The 16,507-nt window shown below is 39.0% G+C and overlaps 1 protein-coding gene across 4 annotated transcripts in view; it reads left to right on the top strand.

Moving 5' to 3' along the window:
* The window catches only part of DTNBP1 (dystrobrevin binding protein 1), a 150,785-nt gene that overhangs the window by 65,608 nt on the left and 68,670 nt on the right, over positions 1-16,507 (top strand). For 2 of the 4 annotated variants that reach the window (XM_007973633.3, XM_038005737.2), the window contains 2 exons: positions 12,346-12,368; positions 14,453-14,470. In XM_007973633.3, the coding sequence (XP_007971824.1) occupies positions 12,346-12,368; positions 14,453-14,470 (41 nt within the window). The remainder of the gene's footprint in view (positions 1-12,345; positions 12,369-14,452; positions 14,471-16,507) is intronic. The other 2 variants (XM_007973635.3, XM_073005677.1) reach the window with 1 other exon arrangement.

Raw genomic sequence — 16,507 nt, 5'->3', positions numbered from 1 at the left:
AAGATATGTGAGAAGAGGCTTGAATATGAAGGCAGCCATATGAAGATCTAGGACTGTCCAGCTCCAAACAGAAGGAACGGTGGGAACAAAGACCCCGAGTCATGAACAGTAGGTAGGTTTAGAGATAGAGCTAAATGAAAGTATAAAAATCTCAACCTTCTAGATTTTTAATCTTTCCAGTGCCACCATAATCCTTAGAGTGCTTATTGAAATTCTCTCACAATAATTAGTTATACTTGAAATCATACATAAGTGTGTAATTTAATTAAAATATTTCTTATTTCCAAATTTCTAGATCCCTTATGCATTCCCCTTCAGTACTTATGCATTCCCCTTCAGTACACAGCATATCATCAGAATTTCTCCAAAAATAGCAACATCTTGAAGAACAGTGATTTTAGCAATTCTTGTTAATTATAAGTGACTCATAATTTTAACATAGTCTTCTGTTGGATTCAAAACCTGGGCATACTGACTCTAGAAACATTTTTCACTGATTTATCCAGACTTTGAAATTTGGTTGTCTCCTAGAACCCACCTCCTGGAAGTTGTGGTCACTGCTGCTTCTGATGACATTTAATGCTTATGCATATTTTAAGGGTCCTGATTCTTTTTGCTTTATGTTTATGTATCTATTATAGTTAATGCCAAGGGACTCTGTCCTTCTTTTTGTTTGTGTTTTTTTGTTTTGTTTTTTGGTAACATTTGGACTATGGACTATATTTAGAAAATCTTTAGAACAAAGCATAACAGATTATTTAAGAGATTATGGCATATCTGTCGTGGTATTTGACCAGTCAATGTTCCAGAGAATAACCTGCCAAACTACTGAGCTTCAGGAAATGACTGTTCAAGCTCACCTGCCAAGAGACTGGCAAGTTGGGGAGAAGGGGAGATGTGGCAGGAGTGTGGCCCTCAGGCCTAGCTTTGCTGAGCTGAGAACGGGAGAGAAGAAACCAACAGCATTCTTCAGGGTGAAGATGGCTCTGGAACCAGAAGAGAAGATCCAGAGCACCTTCTCCAAAGGAGCCAAGCAGCAGGGCAGTAACTGGCTTCTGCAGTTCTGCAGCAGAGGTCTGTTTGGATGCTGAATGAAAAGGGGAGCAGGAGAACTTTTCCTCAGGCAATGACTTTACAAAAAGGGAGTGGACTTCTGCATCCACTCAGGATGGAGTAACAGGGACCAGATTTATTCTCCCACCTGATACAATGGAAAACCAGGCAAAATAAATGAGAGAATGTTTTTAAGACACTGGCTTTTGGACAAAGGAGAGATGTGATGGTACCTGATAGATAGGAAACAAGTGAGGTGAACCCTGTGATTGCCTCTGCATCCTGCCTAGAGAGAGTTTCCAGGGTGCAGTGCAGGGAAGTGGACCCAGGCAGAGCCTGGCAGACTCAGAGTTGAAGAGTTAAATCTGGGGAGATCAAGGCAGCTGGAGTTTACAGGACACAGTCCCAGAGAGGAGAGAGTTGCTGAGAGGGTGTCCATGAATATTCACCTGATAATACAGGTGAGAAAACTATCCAAGGCAGGAGGGAAAAAATATCCAAGAGGATGAGCTAACAGTGCCTGGCACTCAAACAGTGCCTCTTCCCAATAGTCAGAATGGGAAAACTCATAATTACTGAGGTGTTGGGAAGTGGACTCGGTGAATTCTTGCCTCAGTAGGACGTGTAATTGGCTCTTATCTGAACACTGCTGCAGACGTGCTTAGCAAATCATAAAGCAAGCATCAGAAGGATCAAGCTGTTTCCAAGTAAATTAACTGTATTACAAACAAAGCTCAAGAGTATTTATAGGAATATAAAAATACCTAACACCAACAAGATAAATCACAATGTCTGGTATCTAATCAAAGATTACTAGGAGAACATATGGAGGAAGATAAGCAGTCAATCAAAGCCATTAAAAACTGACACAGATATTAGAATTAGAAGACAAGGACAGTAAAAATTGTTGTTGTAACTATTCTATTCAAAAAGTGAAGTAGAGACATGGAAAACATAAAAAAGGCTGAAACTTGTATCTCTTTTCTCCATTTTCTCCTTTTACTCCCCCTTCCCTATTAGATGCTAGATTTTAGATGGTTCCCAGGTGGTTAATTGAAAGTAAATTGACATTTTTATTTTATTGTGTTTATTACAATGTAATCACATATACTAGGCCAATGACCTCTTGAAAACAGACTGAGAGCTATGAATTTGTTGGCTTCATAAATGTGTCATCACACCTTACATTTTCTTTTAGAATTAAACCTAAGCTTATGAGTTGGCAAGGAATTGAACTTAACAAAATTTTTGCTCTAAAGTGTCTGTTAGAGAATAAATCTTGGCAGTTTCAGACTTCATGTGTAGTCACGAGAACAGATGTAGCTAGAATATTTAACAGTTTATTAGATCCTTGGGTTGACAGTAAATATAGTTTAGGACTGATATTTAAGTTCTTAAAGCTTTATTTTGAACAATGAGTATCTGTTTGCCATTTTTAAGTAATAAATGTTTCTCTAACTGGTTTACAAAGTTCTTTTTGTTATCTCTTTCCCTCCAGTTATGTAAATGACACGCTGGGGTTCATAAAGCTTTTTAAGAGGCAAGAAAACCTGAAGTATATCTTTGAGATGGAGAGGAGTGGAGACTAAAGATGTAGCAATCTTGAGAAAAGTTGTTCAAAATTAAGCAAAGCAAAATTATTATTATCCTAGGTTGAAAAATAGGTAATCCTTTTTCCAAAGTTAGATTGATTATAGTTTGTACATTATAATTTACAGAGTCTGTAATAACTTTCAGTGTTTTAGAATTCATTTAGTACTATTGTGCGCAGCTAATGCTACTGGCGAGGTTTGATCCTGGATTTCAAAGAGGGACATTTTCCTCCAAAGATAGCAACATTTTCCTTCCTCTCTGGAAGTTTCCTGTTATGGTCTGTTTAGGCCCAATTTTTTTTCCTTTTCTTTTTCTTTTTTTATTTTGAGATGGAATTTTGCTCTTGTTGTCCAGGCTGGAGTGCAATGGTGTGATCTTGGCTCACCATAACCTCCGCCTCCCAGGTTCAAGCGATTCTCCTGCCTCAGCCTCCCGAGTAGATGGGATTACAGGCATGTGCCACCACTCCTGGCTAATTTTGTATTTTTTTTTTTTAGTAGAGACCCATCTTGGTCAGGCTGGTCTGGAACTCCCAATCTCAGGTGATCCGTCTGCCTCGGCCTAGGACCAATTCTTGTAACATATCAGAGAAGTGCATTATTATCATATAAAATAACATGTTACTTTTGAGGAAGAGAAAATAGAAGTTACAGTTCTTAAGGTAGATTTGAGAATTTATTAGTTGATCCCAATATTCCTGCTGTACATGGGTTTTTAAAAGCTAAAAAGTATCCTTTAAAATTGTTAACATTGGACTAGTTTGGGGAGAGTTAAAACAGGATTTTACCTCATAGTGAACCCTTAAGAATATTTCTTAATTAAAATGAATGGGCAAGTTACATGGCATACCACAGTTAAAATATTGTGGAAAAAGAAAGATTGTATCAACATTGTATAATATGAAAACATTGTTAGAGAACAAATCTGTGATTCACTTGAAGTGTTTAACCTATGTTTTTCTTAGCTTTTTAAGTAACTAAGGTCCTTGACAAATCAATCTTTATTTACCTGACTTGATACGGTCCTCTCTTGACTTCAACACCAGTATCCTAAATGTTCTTCTCTGCCTCAGATTCATTTTAGTTTTCTTTGTAGATGCTTTAATGCCTCCTCTCATTTCTTTGCCTCCTCTCGTTCTGCATACCCTCCTTGGGCAAGCTCTTCTACATCCTTGGCTCATCTGCCGGCCATAAGGTGATCATTATCAACCACTGTATTCAGTGTAGGTCTCTCTTCTTACCTGCAGAATCAGTTGCCACCTACACAGCTCTTCCTGGACTTCTCAACAGCACCATACCCAAAATGGTCTTCCACAGCAAAACCTGACCTTTTTCTGTTCTAATAAGATTCCATCACTACAGATTTATCCAGGCCACAAATGTGGGAGTCTTCATTAATCTCCTCCTTCCTCCTACCGTCTGCTCAGTTCTCAGTGCAGCCCAGTATTTCCTGACTCTGTCCTTGCCTTTCTGTCTTCACTGATCCTTCCCGGAGTTCTAGCCCACATCTTTGTAACCTGAGTTACACTAATAGCCTCCTAATTAGTCTTCCTGTCTGTAGTCTTGTGTCCCTTCATTTATATTACTGTTAGAGTGTTCATTTTTTCCCAAAAGCAGATATTAAGATTTCTCATCAAGATAAAAAATGAAATGATGATGGTGATTATAGCTATAGCCTTTATTGAACACTTACTGTGTACCAGAGACATTGCTTAAAAACTCTAAATTAACTCAATAGAAGTCTCACAATGACTATTTGAGTAGGTGTACTCTCTTCTCTACTAGTAAGAAAAGAGAGATTAGGGGAGATGAACCACTTGTCAGGAGTTGGAAGTAGTGGTGCTGGGCCAGAACCAAACGTTTCCTGACTTTAAAGTCTCTTCATATCTTTGATAGTAGACTGCCTCCACACAAAGCTATCTGCACTCTGTGCTTGGCTGCCACGGAGTATGGAAAGGACCTTGCTTCTCTGCATGTATGGACTGGTGTGGGTGATTCAATATAAGGATGGACAAGCAGAGATTTTAGGGCCTGATGTCACTTGATCAGGAATATATTTGTATGTGGGATGCATGAGTTAAAAAAAAAAAAGTCCACCTTCTATCCTATCAGCTATAAATGGCAACAAGCCTGTAAGGATATACAGTTTCAGGTGGTGGGGCCTGACTGCAAATGGCTGATAAATGACAAGCCATTGATTTGGTGATAATTAATGGCAGCATGGTTCTTTAAGGAATTGGCTAGCCACTAAGAATTTTGAATAAAAAAATCAGTAACACAGAGTTGATATACATTTTTAAAATAGTTTTATAATAAAAATTCTTAGCCAATTAGTTGCTGTGGGCTAGTCACTAAACACCAGTACACCAGTGAAAATAAAAGTGTTTTTTGCAAACTTGTTTTTGAAAACCACGAGATGTCTTCAGGGCTATGTTGGGGATTTTACCTCATGCATACATCAATGATCTTGGCTTTCAACATTAGTTTTTATTCGTTTCCTAAAAATAATCTACTTTCCCCGAGCTAGGTAGACCCAGATGTTGCCTGGATGTTTTGGGGTGGCTCTGAGTTTCATATATCTGACTTTGGAATTCTATAGATTTAGTGATCTACTTAAGTAACTTTCTGTTAGGGCTAAATTTGACCCTTGAACTGTATTCTGGATGCTGAAGATGATACACATGCAAAGTCAGAGAGCTGTGGGTTTTATTCCCAGTTCTGTAACTTATTATCTGTGTGGCCTTCCATCCTCAAGCCCCATTTTCCTCATGTATTAAGTGAGGGTGATGATACCTACAGTTAGGTAATTATAAGTGATAGGAGACAGTGTGTGTAAAGTGCCTTGCATAATATGGGATATACAGTAGGAACTCAATAAATATCCCTTACCCCTATCTCATCTTTCCTTATCCTGCTTGCTTCAACCTCTCTTTCTCCAGGCATGGTTTCTAAATTAAATAGATTTTCATGTAAAACAGGTTTAGGGAAGTGATTCTTGCAAAGTGGGATGGAACATAATCCACATATAACATAGTGCTGCCAACCTGCCTAGATCTTCATTATCTTTTTTGGAATCCCTTTTTCTTAAATTCTAAGTCTTCTTTGTTACCATATCCTTTAGATCCTTTTCAACTTTAAATTCCAAGATTCTGGGCTGGGCACCGTGGCTCATGCCTGTAATCCCAGCACTTTGGGAGGCTGAGGCGGGCGGATCCCCGGAGGTCAGGAGTTCAAGACCAGCCTGGCCAACATGGTGAAACCCTGTCTCTACTAAAAATACAAAAATTAGCCGGGCATGGTGGCAGACGCCTGTAATCCCAGCTACTCAGGAGGCTGAGGCAGGAGAATTGCTTGAACCCGGGAGGCGGAGGTTGGTGTGAGCCGAGATCGTGCCATCACACTCCAGCCGGGGGGACAAGAGCAAGACTTCGTCTCCAAAAATAAATAAATAAATAAATAAATAAATAAATAATCCAAGATTCTGGAATCTTATCATCCTATTACTTTCTTGTCTGTATTTGCCCAAAATAGATATATACAGTGTATATTAATAGCATAATAAATAAGGATTTAATGCCATTTTTACAGTGGACTAGCTGCTTTTTAAGGTTTTATTTTGTAGATAATGTTGAAAATGTTTTGCTGGTTTTGTATAAGAATAAATGACAACAGAGACTTTTAAGGTATAGAGAGTCCTGAGAAAATTCATCTCAAGCTGGAAGGAGGCCCCTCCCACCACCCATCCCCAATCCCCCTCAGACTCTATCACCAGCAGCCCCACCAAGTCTGTAGGGTGGTACCGCAGGACTGTGGACTGCCGGGAAACAACAGACCGCTGACTTGGTGATGATGAATGGTAGATGCTTCTTTCTTAAGAGTGGGCTTGTGAGGTCTTTCCCAGGAACAAGCAGTCACAGTAATAGGTTCTGTCCATCCACCATAGCAAAGGAACACGATTCAGGAGTGTTCTATAAAAGAACATTGCTGATCATGCTTAAAACAATTTCCCCTAAACATTTCTACATATGAAGAAAAATGGTAGGTGCATTTTGCAGTTGGCATTTTGAATGTGGTATTTTGTGTTAGCCTTTTATCATGGATTTGTCCTAGGGAGGCCGTTTAGTATTTAGAGAGAGAATTTGCTTTATCTGTGTTTATGGAGGCATTTATCCAGGAGCTTCTGTCTATTAAGTTTTCATCTTGAGTCTGAGCTGGTTGATTTCCACTCATATATAGATTTAATATACTTCTTGTAACATTCTATAGACTTATTTATTAACATGATTCTTTCATTTTTATTCTGCTTCATAACTCAATCCCTGGAGAGAAAATGATTAAATAATAGCAGTTTCACCCTTTAGAATATGATTAGCTTTTGATCCTGGTGTTATTTCTTGAATGTTTTAGTTTTAGGGTTATGCTAAATTTTGTAAAGGCACTAGCTGAATTGAGTAAATTTTGAAATACGTTAACATCTAAAACAAGACATTTCAATTCTTATTTGGTCTTCTGAAAATACTATTAAACTATGGAAATAAGAAACTCAATTTTTAGAAAATGCAAGCAACAAACAAGTTGCTTCAAATGAGATAATATTTGATCAAACTTTATCAAAAATAAAATATAGTTACAGCAAGGGCCTCTTTGAAGAAGCAGATCTTAGTCATCCTGCAGCCTCAGTACTTTGTAATAATGATTTGCTGACTGTTGGGTCCAACTCTGGGCACGTGTGTGATGCAGGATGGAAGAGATGCAGTCTCTGCACTTCAGGAACCCTGTAGTGTAACTGTAGAGACGACACCTATACAGACAGAACCACATTACAAGGCAGCACATGAGATGTATAACATTGATCGCGTTTAGTGCTATAGGATTTTTGATAAAGGAGAGATCACTGATTGGATGTCAATTAAGTCTTCTTGGAAAAGATGAACTTGAAGGCTGCTTTACACTAATTATTATTATTAGCATTTTTATGCTAATAACACAGTATGAAGGAGAGTGACTAGAACTTAAAACTCCTGCTTACCCATACTTTTTCATCTGGTTAACTGAGAGTATAACTTAATGCTTAAGAGTAAAATATCTGCCATGTTCTCGATAAATGTTGCCCATCGTCATCAGTTATACTGTCCTTGAAAACTCATCAGCTCAGTCCTTGCTTCTCCAGGAGGCCTTTCCTACCAAACCTAAGTATATGAATTGTCCTCTGTTCTTTATTCCTAGAGAATCCTCAGCATGTCATTACCAAAGCACTGTAATCTATGGCACTGATTTCTAATTATTGCTTTATTTCTGTGTCTCTCCCACTAAAGTTCCTTGAGGTTATGGAACATGTGTATCCCAAACCTAGCATTATTCCTAATGCTATTCCTAACATTATCATAGTGTCTAAGGCTTTAATACATTTTTGTTGAATGAATAATTGAACTCAACCAAGATTTTATTTAGTATAAGAAAATGGATATTTATATAAAGTTGATGGCAGTGATGACGAAGAGAAATGGACCCATTCAGGCTATGTTTTGAGATAGAATTGACAGGATTTATTGATGAATTGGATGGAGAATGAGGGAGATGGATGAGCCAAAACTTGAGAAGCTGGGTAATGCCATTAACTAAGATAAGTTAGGCTATAGAAGAACAGGCTGTCTTACAGATGTTTGAGTAGCTTACTCCACTTTTGCATAAAGCTATCAAATGGGCAGTTGCATGTGAGTCTGGAGCTCAAAGAAGAGATCAAGACAGGAAATGTAATCAGGAAGTTAGTAGCATATGGATGGCATTTAAAGCTAAGGGTGAAATTGGCTTGTGAGCGAATGTAAGCTGAGAGAAGAAGGCTCAGAACCAAGCCTGTAGCACTCCAACATCTGGTGGTCTGGAAGGATGGAGACAATAGCAAAAACAAACAAACAAACAAAGAAAAAACAAAAAAACTGAGGAGGTAGGAGAACACCAGAGAGAACTGTTTCAAGAAACCACTAGTTGGCGTCAAATGCTACTGAAGGATTAGGATGAAAACAGAGAAGTGGTCACTGGATTTGGCAACATGATGATTGTTGGTGGCCTTGATTGCGTCGTGGGGGGTCCAGAAGCCAAATTGGAATGGGTTCAAGAGTGAATGCGAAGCAAGGGAGTAGGAATCTGTAGGAGTTAAATCCTCAAGTAGGCTGAAGGGGATGGGAATCCCTTCTGCAGCTTTCAGTCTTCTTGTTTCAGCAATTCCCAAAGTGAACTCATGCATTGCCCTCCAAAATCTTTTCCTTCTCATGATCCAGACTAGAACTGCCCCGGTTAGCATGCCTGTCTCCTTCCTCTCCTTACCCCATTTAGTCAGATGCCTTGGGCTGTTGAGTCTTCTTTATGATACTTTTCAAATTGGAATCCTTCATTTCATTGTCATTACCACTTAACATTGCTCTTTCCAAGTATTAATTAGCTCTTCCCCACGTGCCACCCATGGTTTCCTGAATACTCACTGCTCTTATTCTCTCCCTTGCCAGTATATCCATCCATCACAGCTAGAACGTTCTTCCTAAAATACAGCTTTGCTCATGTTATTCTCCTGCTAAAAATAAAACAAAATATTTTAGCCTGGCACTGAGAACTCTCTACCTTTTTATCTGAATTACTTTCTCTTCATTCAGCCTGCTGTTCTGAAGTATTTGCTTCAGGACAAGTACTTGCTGAAGTATTGCTGTTGTGAAGTCTGTTTCCTAAATATAACCTGCGTCTTTGGCCTCTGTGACCTCACAGTCACTGCTGCCTGTGACTGGCGTGCCTTTCCCTGCCTTCTCTTACATTTTCTGTATTTCCAAATGCTGAGTACCTCTAACAGATGGTGGAGTACACCCTAAAAATTGTGAAATTTCAAGGCTTTCAGTGCTGCTGCTTTACTTCATCAGTTCTTTAAAAGTTCCATAATACTGGTCGGGCACAATGACTCACGCCTCTAATCCCAGCACTTTGGGAGGCCGAGGCGGGCAGATCTCCTGAGGTTAGGAGTTTGAGACCAATCTGGCCAACATGGTGAAACCCCATCTCTACTAAACCTACACAGATTAGCCAGGTGTGGTGGTGGGTGGCTGTAATCCCAGCTACTCGGGAGGCTGAGGCAGGAGAATCGCTTGAACCCGGGAGGCAGAGGTTGCAGTGAGCCGAGACCACACCACTGCACTGCAGCCTGGGTGACAGAGCGAGACTCTGTCTCAAAAAAAAAAAAAAAAGGGTTCCATAATACTGATTTTTTTCTTTAAACCAATGATTTGTACCACCACTACTTCAAGCAGTCATCTTTTTTAGGAATTGGGTACAGGAATGATTTTCTTTCTGAAGGGAAGTTTCTTGGAAATTTCACTGGCAGTTGTGGAGTTGTGGGTCATGACACTGTGTGACAGAGGATACCCAGAAGATGCTGGGCTTGTCCTCTTCACAGCGGCAGCCAGACGGCTACAGGGTGTGCAGGACATGTCCATGGGAAAAGCACCCTCCTCAATTGCACACTCACTCATTAACGTATTTAGTAGTAGATGCTGGATTCCTTGTTTTTATGGTTGTTAATATTTGGGGGTAGAAGAACAGTGTGTGTGAAATCATTATTCTGAGTTTCAGCTTTTTAAAACAAGAGAGCCCTTTAGAAATTCTGCTCACAGCCACACATTCTAAAAGAAGAAAATTAGAAGCTCTCTAAAGATTGTAATCATAGAAAAAAAAGAATTGCTCATTAGAATATTGAACTGAGTGTTCCATCAACTTTCCCCACATGGGGGAATTGCTAATGTGAGGACGTCACTAAGAAGTAGATTGAAGATATCTTTTTGAGATCCTCTTATGATACATGTTGCCTTCCTGTTGTATTCTGGTTTTTATTATTGGGGTATAAAGCAGATTTTAGGCATATGTAGCTTGTACCTAGTTAAGCTTTTAAGAATGAAGTTGATTATTTTATTGACTGAAGGGAAACAATTAACCCAGGGTTTTCTTTTTTTTTTTTTGGAGACAGAGTCTCGCTCTGTTACCCAGGCTGGAGTGCAGTGGCGCCTTCTTGGCTCATTGCAAACTGTGCCTCCCAGGTTCAAGCGATTCTCCTGCCTCAGCCTCCCTAGTAGCTGGGATTACAGGTGCCTGCCACCATGCCTGGCTAATTTTTTTGTATTTTTGGTAGAGATGGGGTTTCACTGTGTTGGCCAGGCTGATCTCGAACTCCTGACCTCGGGTGATCCGCCCACCTCGGTCTCCCAAAGTGCTGGGATTACAGGCGTGAGCCACCGTGCCCGGCCACACAGGTTTTTGAAAAAATGGGATTGAAAATTCTTGCATAGTTTTTGAACCATGGTGCTGGATAATTATTATAAGTAGATATTGTTAGGGAAAAAAGGAGTGGGATGACCATCTGATTTAAGAACCTTCACTTTGGCTGTTGCAAGAACATTAGCTACTTGGCCTTTCAGTAGGCAGCTTGCCAGTCCTTTCTAGCAGCTGTTGAATGTAGTCAGCTATTTTGTAACATGAGGGGTATTGTAATTAGGTGTGTAGAAAATTGATTTAAGAATTCAAAACATCTCTAGATTTTTAGTAAAACTCTAGAGTGCAAATAAAAAATAAATGTCTCATATTTTAAGTGGGAAAACAAGCCTTTATTTCCTCAGAATTACTCATTAGCACTGATAATGAGGAAAAAAATACATAACTACAAAATTGTGAGGGAAAGCCTCAAAACAACTTGCTTTGCTTTCTTTGTCACCAAATGTTTATTTTAATATATATTTTCCCCACTGTACATTTCCCAGGAACCTTTGTGTTTTGGCATCCTTACTTAACATTAACAGAATAATAAACCAGGAGATTCCTGGAGGCTTGGCCCTTTGTGGCAGAATGAGCTGTGCACCTCAATCCTTTGATATGCGCTTTCTCCCTTTTTTCCTTTGCTGTTGAAAGGGAAAACAATGCTTCTATTTTGGATAATTTTTTTTTTTTTTTTTTTTTTGGAGACGGAGTCTTGCTCTGTCGCCCAGGCTGGAGTGCAGTGGCGGGATCTCGGCTCACTGCAAGCTCCGCCTCCCGGGTTCACGCCATTCTCCTGCCTCAGCCTCCTGAGTAGCTGGGACTACAGGTGCCGCCACCACGCCCGGCTAGTTTTTTTGTATTTTTTTAGTAGAGACGGGGTTTCACCGTGTTAGCCAGGATGGTCTCGATCTCCTGACCTCATGATCCGCCCGTCTCGGCCTCCCAAAGTGCTGGAATTACAGGCTTGAGCCACTGCGCCTGGCCTATTTTGGATAATTTTTAACTAATGATCTCAAAAATCCAGTATGGAATATTTATCCATCAAGGAAAAATGGTGTTAAGTGCATTTTATAAACTGATTCTTACATATATGAGATGGTTCATAGCTGGGATTAAAATGCTGTGTTGTTATAATTGTTTTATTGTTTAGATGAAATTGTTTAGATTATTATTTGGATTCTGGTGGAACTTTTTTGAGCCATTAATAGAAAATAGCAGAAATAACTGAAAATAGTTGGTTTAGGCTCATTGTACTGGTCATTTCAGTAAAGTATAATTGATATGTGAAGATCCAGAAATACCACTGTGGGCATTTAAAGTACATAAATTTTTATTATGATGGAAGAACAGTTTTCATTGGGAAGAGATTTTAAATTTGCATTGTCTTGTCTTTTTTTTTTTTTTTTCCCTACAGGAAGGAACTTGAAACCTTCAAAGGTAATTTTGTGTTAATTCTTCACTTTAAAGTAGTTGAGAGTTAATTGGTGTCAGATGTTCTCTCTTGATAATGATCCGGGAACTCATTATTTTTAAATCAGTTTACACAAAAAAGTAAAACTTAATACTGTTTTTGTAGGTTTTGTTTAATCACAAGTGGTTTTGATATTCTCTTTAGCACATATACCAAGTGAGAGTTTCTGCTAATGACCTTTATAAATGGTATGTTAGGAAGGTGCAGTGCTAACTTTGAGGTTATTGAGAATCATAGTTTAAGAAGATTCTGGTTTCTCTTGTGCAGTCTGGGCCACGTGGAAAGGGAATGGTGACAAAAATCAAGAGGTGCCCCTGCAATTGACCTTGCAGTCACTCGAACCTCCTGAGAGGTCTTCGGTGCTGGGTCCCGCTCTGCTGCTGTCTTGTGACTTTGGATGAGTCTCTTAGCTTTTCAGGCACAGTTTCTCTTTCCATCTGTAAAATTAGAGGCTCAGATGAAATATATTCTGAGATTCCAGAAGCACCCAGCATTACTTTTTACGTTTAGGGAATGCCTGAAGGAGGAACACTAGAGAATGATTCTTGGTTATATTGACCGTTACTGGTCATAGAGAAAGGCTAGTGAAAAACAGAAAAAAATACAAACTTTCCAGCAGCTCAAGATTCTTCCAGTTTGCCATTTTTCAATTAATTACTCATGAGCAATTAAGTACTAGAAATCCTGTTCTCGAGAGACTCATTTCAATAACTGAGAAAACTTTTTGAAATCACTTCTGATTTAGTTGTTTTATGCTTATTATACTTCACATATAAACCAGCATTGTCCTTTAGATTTACTGAATGGTTAAAGATCTCCAAGTATATCGTTTGTGGTTGAATTGTTGATATGTCTGATCTGTTTGAATTTAGAAAAAATGACAAATTCTCAAGATAAAAGGTATAAAGGCATATTCCTCCTACAGTTATTATTGAACAGCCTTGTTTGGCTGGATTTCTGTTTGACCTACTACAGCTGTAGTAAATGATTAAGCTCCTGGCTAGTTTGTTGAAGGTAATGTTAAATGACCATGTGATATAATGTGTTGTCATGGCTGTCATTGTTCTTAATTCGATTTGTAAACCACTACTTGTATACTTTTTTTTTTTTTAAATCAGTGCTTTAAAATAAGATTTGAAATCCTTATAAAATGCCTTTTCCTTCTCATTCTTTTCTTTTGGTTGACTAGTTTAGTATCTTATGTAACGGTAAGAGATGAAAAAAACAATCAAGTTAATATTAATAGACAGGGCAGGGACACAGATTATGTAAAATGTCAGTTTTACTTGCATCTCAGTGCTGAGGCATACTTTTTTTAGTATGACAATATTCAGAGAAAAAGAAGAGAATAGCAGTTTGCAAAAGGTTAGGTAGTGTTGCATATTACCCGATAGAAAAATTCAGTTTAAGCTGAAATATCTTGTTTATACACACATTCCTAATTATGTACAATTAACAGCACATCAAATCCACCCACAGGCCAATTAAAGATCTCAAATGTGAACAAACCCTAAATTGAATGTTGCATTATATCAAGATTTTTAGTATCAGTGTTCATTCAGAATTGTTTCTTCTTGAGTGTTTTGCTAATATTTTAAAAACGAGGCCTGGGCATGGTGGCTCACGCCTGTAATCCCAGCACTTTGGAAGGGCCTCCTTTGGGAGGCCGAGGGGGGTGGATCACCTGAGGTCAGGAGTTCAAGACCAGCCTGGCCAACGTGGTGAAACCCCATCTCTACTAAAAATTCAAAAACTAGCCAGGCATGTTGGTACACCCAGCTACTCAGGAGGCTGAGGCAGGAGAATCACTTGAATTCGGGAGGCGGAGGTTGTAGTGAGCCAAGATCACACCACTGCACTCTAGCCTGAGCCACAGAATGAGACTCCTGTCTCAAAAAAAAAAAAAAAAAAAAAAAGGAACCCTATAACAAGAAAAACAGAAATGTAATAGCTCTTCCAAAGTATTAGTGAAGAAAAAAACATTTAAAAATTTGTTTGAACATACTCTGGCAATTTATTATTTTTTGAATATTGCCTTTTTCCTTTTCAGGTTGCAGGAAAATAAAAGGTATTACTTCCTCCAATTGCTTTATTCAACTTATATTTAGAAGCTCTTTTCTAAATTGGGGGAAAACTAACATTTGAGAACCAAAATACAAAATTAGTAACCTTCAAAATTAGTAATGTACATTAATATCATCCACCAAGTTCTGGATTCTCCCTTCTATACTCCATAGAGGTTGATGAGTTGTGTTCACCTTACTTCTGCTGCATATGGCCAATCTCTACAAGATTATTAAAACCAGTTGTTGTTCTTGTCTTAATATTGGCAGTCGGAAATTTTTCTGTGTTCCCCAAATACTGCATTCATTTAAACTTTTTAGTGACAGTCACTCAAATATTAGATAGCAGAAAAAGGAGGTTAGGATCATAAAAGTCCTTATTTTATATTTTTAGTGGGGAAGGCATTCCATTATTGTAAGCACATGTAGAGTACATAAGCTTTCATAGTCTTTAAAGACATAAGACATTGAAGACTTAGTTCTGGAAAGCAGAGCCAGTGGAAGAGGCAGAACCAGAGTGGTCAGAGAAACAGGAAGACCAAGGCAATGTAGTGACAAAAAACAAAAAAAACAAAAACAAAAACAAAACTGCAGAGGAGAGAGTTTAAAGGAGGAAAAGTGGTTATCCGTGATACAAGTAATGCAGAGAAGTTGAGCCGAATGGGGAGAGCCTATTGGATTTGACAATGAACAGGTCATTGGTGACCTGAAAGAGCTGTCTATAAAGGGTGAATCCGAATTGAAAATCAGAAGTGTATGAATAGGCCAGGCATGGTGGCTCACACCTGTAATCCTAGAACTTTGGAAGGCTGAGGCAGGCAGATCACTTGAGGTCAGGCATTCGAGAACGGCCTGGCCAGCATGGTGAAACCCCATGTCTGCTAAAAATACAAAAAAATTAGCCCAGCGTGGTGGCGGGTGCCTGTAGTCCCATGACTACAGGCTGGGACATGAGAATTGCTTGAACCTGGGAGGCAGAGGCTGCAGTTAGCTGAGATTGTGCCACTGCACTTCAGCCTTGGCAACAGAGCAAGACTCTATCTCCAAAAAAAGAAATGTATGAGTAGTTAGGAAATAAAGGTGACATGAACTAATTGTTCAATCATGAATGGATAGAAAAAAATGAAAATGTAACGAGATAGGATCCGGGTCAAAGTCAGGGGAGGTATAGCTGAAGATATTGAAGGAGTCATTATGATATTAAAGAAAATGGAAGGAAACGGTATCCAGATAGGTTATCCTTGGAGAGTGTCCAGGGACATCTCTTTTCCTAAGACCTTAGAGAAGGAAAGGATGGCTGATAATATAGGGAAAAGTTGACATGGAAGGATGAAAGAATTTTTTGAGAATTCACATAAGGATTGATAATCTGAATTTTCAGGGCTAGGTTCAGAAGCAGAAATAAAAAAGCAAAACAAATATGCTTTGGCTAACACAGAGTTGGAAATGGGAAGACATGTAAGATGGACCAGCAGGCATGGTAACCATGGATGCTAATGAGACTGTGATTGAAATGATTGGCTGTGGAGTTCACACTGGAGAGGAGAGGCCTGACCAGACCATGAGAATAAGCAGGCTGAATGGTACAGGTGAGGTACCCCATAAAGGGGGAGGACACTTTTAGTGGTTGAGGTGGATCTTGTGGTCAAAGAAGAGATTTCAGTTTGAAATCTTAGAAGGGGAGCAATTCCCAGTGATGATGATGGCTAAATTTGAGTAAAAATAGAAGGCACCAAGTCATCTGACTTGAAGAATTCTGAGTCTTTGAGGAGTCTCACTTGTTTGGATGACTCATGGATGTGGCTTATGCATGTTACTGGCTTGGCAGCCCTTAGCATGTTACAGATAGGGATGATGATGCTAGATGGTAAACTTCAGTAGAGTTTGTTGGTTCACTTAAAGAATTTGCTTAACATGTGAGACCAAACTATTCAGCTGCCATTTAGCAATATTTAAGTGACTCAGGTTGGATGATATTACTGTCCTCTGTCCTCAAGGAGCTAAAGGACTGTGGCAAAGCTTATAGGTTAGAAAGGCAAATG

This window comes from Chlorocebus sabaeus, chromosome 17 (assembly GCF_047675955.1).
Source record: "Chlorocebus sabaeus isolate Y175 chromosome 17, mChlSab1.0.hap1, whole genome shotgun sequence".
NCBI lineage: Eukaryota > Metazoa > Chordata > Mammalia > Primates > Cercopithecidae > Chlorocebus > Chlorocebus sabaeus.
This window is presented reverse-complemented; position numbering and strand designations above follow the sequence as displayed.